General features: G+C 38.4%; 1 protein-coding gene across 1 annotated transcript; it reads left to right on the top strand.

Annotated features, from left to right (window-relative positions):
• Positions 1–1,126: 1,126 nt before the first annotated feature.
• LOC114906187 (neuronal membrane glycoprotein M6-b-like) lies at positions 1,127–8,091 on the top strand. The gene is made up of 5 exons (XM_029240824.1): positions 1,127–1,273; positions 4,287–4,458; positions 6,559–6,632; positions 7,552–7,617; positions 8,041–8,091. The coding sequence occupies exons 1-5, from the start codon at positions 1,127–1,129 to the stop codon at positions 8,089–8,091; spliced, it is 510 nt and encodes a 169-aa protein (XP_029096657.1).
• The last annotated feature ends 818 nt before the right edge of the window (positions 8,092–8,909 follow it).

The raw sequence follows: 8,909 nt of genomic DNA, 5'->3' as shown, positions 1-8,909 counted from the left end.
CCTTTCTCTATCCTTCAGAGTTTTTTTGCTTTTTGAATGGCAAATATTAACAATGCTTGTTTTTTGTTTGTTTTTGTTGTTGTAGTCATAAGAAACTTCACCAGACTGAAAAAAGCATGAATGAATTTTTATGGAACTGTAATGGAAACACATTGGAAGAGTCCTTAGGGAGGGAATTTTACTCCTTTTTATCTGTCAATAAATGGCATACAAAGAAGCGAGCAAAGTGATAAGGGGCAGAATGTTAGGGGCAATTAAGCAGGACAAGGCATTAATTGAGTGACATCTATGTACAAAGAAGACCAAGAAATACTTACCATGGCTGAATGGGGGAAAGGTGTTTTGATTTAATTAATGATCTGGATTAATGGCTCTCAAACTTCTGGAAAGCTCTAAAAATTCCCATGTCCATGCTTCAACCCACACCAATTACATCATAATCTCTGGGAATAGGACTCAGTTACCAGTATTTTCTAAAGCTCCCAGTGATTCCAGTGGGTTGCTAAAGATTGTGAAGAGTCACGTGGATCTCTGTCTTTTAATTAAGACAAAGTTAATTGTGAATTAACTTTCTGCATTTTAAGCCTACTTTACATACAATGAGTTGTGTAGTGAGAATCTCAGTGCAAAAAGCACATGCCCAATTTACTTCTTAAAGAAGCCCTAAGTGTTTGCTTAGGGTTTCAGTAGAATAACATAAAGCAGTAGGCCTGGTTAGGAGGCATTTTGATGTGGTGGAAGGAACATGTCGTCCATCGGAACAGAGTTAAACGCTGATTCTGCCACTAACTCTGTATCCTTGGATGACTGACTAACCTCTTCAATGTCTGCATTTACTTATATGTAAAATGAATCTAATGTATTAAGTATTAAAAGATTGCAACTGGGCCCCTGCCCAAAGGAAACTTCTCTCTTGTCTGGGAAGGCTGCCCACCTTGGAAGAAAGGCCCAGGTTGCAGTGCACTGGGCAGGGATGCCTGCCTGCAATGCCCCATGAGCCCACTGAAGCCATCAGCAGGGCAAGGGATGTCACCCTAATGGCCTTCCTCCAGAGGCCAAAAACATCTGTTTACCATGCCATGAACTTAGCCACTTGGGATCTTCTTCTTTTCATAGAATACAACTGATGCAGTGTGTCATCTATGGAGCTGCATCCTTTTTCTTCTTGTACGTGATCATTCTGTTGGCAGAAGGCTTCTACAGCATGAGTGCAGTGAGAGAACTGCACAGGGAGTTTAAAACAACCATCTGTGGCCGGTGCATCAGTGGCATGGTGAGTACGAATCTCTGATGACTGATAGCCAGCCAGAGCCACACCTCCATGTGTTTCTTTGTATTTGGTAAAAGTTAACTGAGAATACACGCAGAGTCCATGACACAGGAGTGTTTGTTCCAACTTAGAGTCAGGAATATGAAAAAACCCTCAACATATTGAGGATAAATTAAAATCTATGTCTCCTAGTATTAAATCAAGCATTTCCCTTATCAATTTCCCTATTACAGATAATAAGGGTATTGAAGATTTTTTGAAATGTAAAGTTCCTACTATGAAAAAAAAATAACTTTCATACAGTCTCACAGCTCTCCTTCATTTGTTTTTAAATATGGACAAATATGAATATGTTTTTTGTGGCTCTAAAGATACTATGATAAATTGTCACAACCTTCTGGAAGTATTTATCAAGCACCTACTATATCAAGCAACTAGCACTTTCCTCATCACTGGCGGTGCAAAGATTAAAATATAGGCCTCTGTCATGAAGAAGCTTATGGGCTAAATCAGAGATTAACAAATTACAACCTTTAGGTGAAATCCAGCCTGGTACCTGTTTGTTTTTAATTTTACAGTTTATGAACTAACAATTACTGCATTTTTATATGTTTGGGCAGGTGGGTGAAATGATGACTGTTTAATAATGTGAAAATTATATAAAGTAAATTTCAGTGTTGTTGGCACACAGCTACATTCATTCAAGAAGTAATTGCACAGGTGGTGGTGAATTATCTCAGAGATCTGAACTAGGCTTCAGGGATGGGGTGGAGGAGTACACAGACTCAAAGACTATGGAAAAGGTGGACTCTTTATGACTTTATTTCAGTGTGAGGATGAGAGGAAGTGACCAGTGCTAAATCTCTGGGTTAGGCAATGTATCTGAGGTGGATGAAAGTGAAAAACACAAGAACACATACACGTATATACTTGCACATACATGCACACAAAACCCTGAGAAGGACAAATAATAGTCTTCACTGAGAGTGTCATTTGAAAAACTATGTTCCTTAAAAATATGTACGGAGGTGACTATCACCACTCAGTTGCAGTTCCTTATTGAGTTGAACTTTTACAATCCCAGAACCAGAGTAGGTTCCTGATTTCATTTTGGCTTTTTAAGGTTAAGTTCACAGAACAATGGAGTGATTGAATTTAAGGTTCTGGGGATTTACCTATTACTAAAAAATACAAGGAAAAGACTACTATGCAAGTAGAGGGAACTGGTTATTTATGGTGGGGAGGAGGTGGATCCTTTAAAAAAAAAAAGGTGGAAGGAAGATAATAATAAAAAGTGAAAAAATTCCTCCTGGTAACTTTGAGACAACAGGTATCCTCCCTAACTCCTACCTATCAAAGTATAAAAATGAAAGGGATTTAATTTCTACCAGGGGACAGTTTCAAATTAGTAACTGCCTGATGTTTAACATTTTTGGAAACTCAAACTATTTGAACTTTCGCCTTACCAGTTGGGCATGGTAGCTAGTACAAGAAGCTTGTGTAGAGCCAGGTGGGAGGCCATGTGAGACTGTTTGGAGTGATGCTTATGGGGGTGGAGGTGGCTTCTGTACAGGTGGAAGAACCCCTCCATTCTGCAGGGACTGTTTTTATCCAATGTAATATATTTTAGAATTTACTTAATAAAAGGTCTGTTCTAGAAAGCTGAAAAGACACTGTTGTTCAGAAAAGACCTGGGTCATCTTCATTCATTTCTTCACTGGTCACTTGTGCATTGAACACAAACAAACCACACTGTTTGTTGATATATCAAGGGGATATTGAACAGACGTGCCTTGCAGCGTGTTAGGAAGTCTTAGGTGACTGATTACAGCTGGAAAGACTATGAGCTGTGTCCACCAGAACACCTCACTGTCCCTACCCACAGCCTGCTCACTAAGGGAAGCAGGTCTAAATGCTTTGTGGTCATATTAGAAAGAAAGTAGTTTTCTTTTGAAGAGGAAGGGAAAGAAACCCTATACTGGAGTAGCCCATCCATAATTATTGGGCAGGGGAGGGGTATGAAACCGCTAAAATCTGCTTTGACATTGAAAAAAAATTCACAGGTTTTGCAAAATGTAAATGTTCTTGAAATGAGACTTGTTTCTGCAGTTTCCTGCGGTGACCAACAGGAAGCAGCCTGTTTGAGCTTGGACCCCAGGTGGACCTCTCAAGGTCCAGGTTTGGGATTTTTTCATTAAAAAAAAAAGCCAAATTTAATAGAACTCTAACCCCTCACCCATGCACTCTGTGGGTATACATTCTGAGAATATAAACATGACAACATTTTTGAAGTAGTCTTTTAAAGCTCTCTGAAAATTAGTAGTCAAAGCAGGTGAGGAAAAAAAGTAAAGTGATGCATATTTTTCCTGAGCCATTGCTGTGCTCACATAGCTGCTGTAAATTTTAAAGATGAAAGAAAACTAGAGGAAAATGAGAATTTTATCAGATTCACTGTGCATTAAGCTGGTGTTCAAGGCTATTTTAAACTTTTAATAAAGTTTCAACCAACTAATGATTTTACTAATTTCATAGGATTATAAGACTAGCAAAGTTCCTCTTGAGAATCGGTTTCCTGTAGTGATGTTATTATATAAACTACTCATCTGTTGTGTAAAATAAAGGTAATTTTGAGACATTAATATGAAGTTATGATTCAGTGCCTATGAAAGCATCCAGACAACATCGCTATTAAGTAGAATGCTCTAAGTCTCTCAAAACTGATGTTTAGAAAAAGCACCATGTGGGAGACCTTGTCACTAGCTCTGTGACCTTTGACAAGGGAGATCACCTGTTGGGTCTCATGTCCTAGTTAATTGAGAGGACCTGAAAAGTTGCTTAACTGCCTTGGTTCTCCTACTCTCCCTATTTGGCACCCGCTTTGTTGATACTGTGGTCCAGGCGGTGCTCTGACCACATCCCATAGATTTGGTATCAGCTGGAAATGCATCATCATTCCTCCCAGGGAATGTGCTTTGCCCTGTTTGGTGACGATTCTTTCTCCTTCTTTTCGGCCTAGTTTGTCTTCCTTACCTATGTACTGGGAGTGGTTGGGCTGGGCGTGTTCGGTTTCTCTGCGGTGCCCGTGTTTATGTCCTACAACATATGGTCAACCTGTGAAGTCGTCAAGTCCTCCCCAACCAATGGGACAGCAGGGGTGGAGCAGATCTGCATGGACATCCGGCAATATGGTACTTCTTTTTCATCCCCTCGATTCATTGGTATCCTCTCGTGCATATGTCTGGGCCTTAATTATTACATGGGTGTCTATTTAATCATCAGGATCCGTTTCATCCATTCTACTAGAAGAGTTTATACTCTTTCTCTCAATGTGATCTATTTTCTGGATGGAAACATCACTTAGACTTTGAGTTGCTAAAGAATTTCATTCAAAATGTTATATTTTCAAGTTAAGTATTTGGTAAAAACATTTTAAAATGAAATACTTTATAATGCAGTTAAATAAAAAAAGAGCTGGATACTCACTATAAAAAGATTGTGTATTTTTTAATTTTCTTCATTTTTATATCATTGAGCTTTCCATCCACACTAATTTTGAACACATTACACAATACAATTAATTAATTAGCATGTCCAAAATCTTCACATCAGGTCTTTTAAAAATGATTAATTGCATTAACTTATACTGAAAAACACAATGTAAAATCCAGTTGTATTTTAAAGTCATCAGAAGGTACTCTATCAAAACCAGCTGTCTGAAAGCTGTTCAAATATATTTTCTAATGAGTGGGATCCTGGACATAGGCAGCTAAGGTTGGTTCTGTCCAACACTGTAGACTCCACTTCCTTCCTGAGAGAAGGCAGCTTCCTTAGGAGAGTTTAATTAGTGTTTCTGGCCAGGAAGGTAGGAAATCTTGTTCTTGGCAGAAACAAGGGGGAAAAAGCACTTTTCATTAGAAATTAAGTGGAAATAACTAACCTTTCAGAGCTTTTCTGTAGGAATATGATTGTTTTCAATTTGGGTCTTGCTTTTCCCAGGTGGGTTATCTTCATAATCTTATTTTACAGCCTCATAGGAAGGTTACCTAAAACTGCCAATTGGACAAATCTCTTCTCACAGAGATCAAGGCTCAACAACTTTGTTCTTTATGAGGGATTACAAACAAATTCTACATTTTAATGTTAAACTTTTCATAAATGAATTTCTAGACATTTATAATTTCCCTAGTTCTTAAAAATAAACATTAGTGAATCTTTTTTCACTATAAGTTTTGGTATTAGTTTTAAATCTTCCATATTCCTCCAACTGGTTATTCTTGAAGGCATTGTTTCACTGACAGTTTGGGAACTTGTCATTTCGCTTTCTACTGAAACAATATTTACTCTTGGTCTATGACAAAGGATTAGAGGGAGTATAGATTTTACATTTTAATCCTTTTTCCTTACCTCCTGATAAAAGTGTAATTTAACCTATCTTTAAATTTTAAGCATACACTTATGCATGAAACATATGCACCTATCTTTAGGTTAGAGGGAGAAAAAAAATGGCAACCTAAAGGGCAATTGCCACTATAGGGTCAATCTGAGAGACCCACTATGGACTGTACTGTATCACTGTCTGTGGTGAAGAACAGTGTTTTTCTTTTTAAAAAATTTTCAATTGGATTTTTAATCCAAAAATATTTCTCTTTTTAAATGTACTTATAATACATTATGCATAATAAAATGCATTTTAAAACAAATACAAATCCAGATTTTTATTTGTAACTGATAAATTACTCTGTCAAATTTCCATGACAATTTCTGCATTTATACTCTCAATTTTGGTACTTATTTCATGTGGACTACTAAAGAGATCTTGTTGTGAACTTCCTCTTTGAGTTGTAAGAACACAGACAAAGACATTCATGTGGAATGTGTTTGACCTCAGTATGATATGAAAAGGAGCTTTATTAGGGGAGAGGTCAACTATTTATAACTAGTTATAACTAATTTATAGCTAATAGTTCATAAAGTCACTGTAGGGAAAACCTACCTTTGATAATCAGTTTTTACAGTTATTCACTGAACAAGGTATAACTTGTAGGGGGAAAAAGTCAGTTTGTTTAAACTTCTCATGGACTAGTTAACTTTGCTCTTGCTCTGTTGTACAAATAGGAATTTTTTACTCCAAAAATCTTGTTCTACAGAGGACAGGTACCTCAATTGTTGATGAAGAACATGGCTGGTCATTGTGTTACAACTGCCACTGAAAGTGGTAGGGCCCGCTGAGAGCAGGGGCGCTGGACTTTGCACTAATCACTAACTTTCTGTTGAGGTTCACTTCCCAGGTATCATTCCTTGGAATGCCTTCCCAGGAAGAATATGTGGCTCGGCCCTAGAGAACATCTGCAACACAAATGAGGTAAACCCCACCCCCTAAGTGGGTTCCTAGGTGAACACTGGGCAAAAGAGGCTGAGAGAAGGGGTTCCTCTAAGGAGAAAGAGCAAGAGAGGGCTCTCTGCCTCCATTTTTTACCTAGAAAATGGCCCTGGTCCATGGCCCAGCCCACTGAGTGAGGAGCCTGCGCCATCAGAGAGCTTTCTCTTTTGGCAATAATTTGAGAGTGATCCCAGTTCTGCAAATCTGCATATATATGTAGACTCTTCTCTTTCACCTTCAGATATTATTTCAAAGTAGGATATTTGTCACAGAACCAAGCTAAATTTTCAGAGAGAAGATCGCCTTGAATTTGTATACAACCAAATTTTTATACATTGCCACTTAGGGTCATGTTTCCAGACTGAGTTGGTGCTATTTCTTGTTCATCCTTAATAGGCAAGTGTCATATATCCTAACACACTTTGTTTTAAAATCTCCCTGCCCTAGACTATTGTTCAGGCATTGGTTTATAACTGTTTATAAAAGCAAATTCACAAATGCACTGGTAGTAACTTGCATATTCAAGAGAATCCTGACATGCTTTTGGAAGAAACAAGCTACCACAATTATCAGGGTCCACCTACCTGGCTGATCAGCATGTATATCCATGATCTGAACCAGCTCAAAGCAGGTGCTCCCACCTGAGCTGCAGGTTGCAGGCATGCAGGAGAATTATACTATCCTCAAGGTGCAGCCCAGCTTCCAGCTACTCCAATGTAATCTAATCATTCTGGGCTATAGCCTGGGCCTCAGGAAGTTTTGAAAGCCCCCCAGGTGATTCCAGCATGCACTCAGCCTTTGTAAAACAGCCCTAGAAGAGAGAGAGGGAGCCACACCTGGCCCAGTGGAGGCCATTTCCTACCACACAGAATGCTCATGTTGGTGCCCTGTTCTTTTCTAGTTTTACATGTCCTGTCATCTGTTCATCGTGGCCTGTGCAGGAGCTGGCACCACAGTCATTGTCCTGGTGAGTACTGGCCCCAGGATGGGCCTAGTGCAATCCCCACCTTCCCTGCAGTCACTATAATAGCAGATTTCCCTTCCAGCCAACAAGCCTAGGACTTGACCTTGGTTAAGTTTCCCCCTATGTAAACTTACCCCCGTGTCTAGATTGTAGGAAGTATGAGGTGGTGTTCTTGGCATCCATGGTATGTGATGAAATTTGGATTCTGTGGAAAGAAGAGAGGGTACCACCAGCTGGAACACCTGTTAACTAGGACTGGCATGTTGTATTGTTGCAATGAGCCCTAGTTTCTCCTGTGATTATAGATGGGAAAAAGAAACACTTTAGGCTCTGAGTTGGAGCCCATCCTCACTGGAATTTAGAAGTATTAGGGCACCAGCCCTCATTGCCTGTATCTTACTGTCCTGTTCTGTTCTCTTCCATCAGCTGATCTACATGATGGCTACTACATATAACTCTGTGGTTTTTGAAGTTTGAGTCAGAAAGATTGCTGCACTAAGTTCTAAATTGCATAAGGCCAATAACAAGATTTAGAGAGCTATACTCCGTAGCATGAAATATCACTGACTCCCAGACAAAAGCAGAGCCTAGTTCTCTGCAGTGTTTTTTAAATAGTAATTTGTAACTTGCTTTAGTCAACTCATTTTGCGTGGTAGATTAATGAAATGACTTACTGTACATGAATTACAAAATTGTGAGACCTGGCTATTTCCACATTTTGGAAAGGATTCAGTTATCTACTGACATTGGTGAGCATCCACTGAAAAACAATTTTCTTAAACTTTGAGCAGTATCTTTAAGTGAAGTATTAAAATTTTGGAATGCCTGCACTTTCCATTATTTTTGCTTGCTTGATAACCACATTTAATGATGAAAATAAGTGCTGAAGATAAAATGGAAGAGAACTGTTTTCATCTGGATTTTGTTTTATCAGACTCTTTCTGGAAAATATTTTGCAAATATACATTTTAGATTAAAAAATTATGATTATATGGCTCATTATCATTACAACTGCCCCCAAAAGGTCTGATGAGAACTTGAAGAAAAAAATGAATATCCACCCATATGTGTTTTTCAACAAAGAGAATTTATATGTGATTGTTTGGGAACACTATTATGATTCCTAATGGAGTCCCCCAAATTGATAACCTTATAATGTTGTGTTTGGTGAAAAGTAACTGATTTCTCAATAGCCAATTCTCAAACTGCAAGCAAGATTTTAATAGGAGGAAAAATTGTGCCTGGATCTGAAAGTCTGAAAAATATTGAAAAGTAAATAATGAAATGTAAGGTAC

Source organism: Monodon monoceros, unplaced genomic scaffold (assembly GCF_005190385.1).
Source record: "Monodon monoceros isolate NGI ecotype Baffin Bay Population unplaced genomic scaffold, NGI_Narwhal_1 Super_Scaffold_22, whole genome shotgun sequence".
In the NCBI taxonomy this organism is placed as follows: domain Eukaryota; kingdom Metazoa; phylum Chordata; class Mammalia; order Artiodactyla; family Monodontidae; genus Monodon; species Monodon monoceros.
The sequence above is the reverse complement of the archived record's forward strand: the minus strand, read 5'-3'. Positions and strand labels throughout refer to the sequence as shown.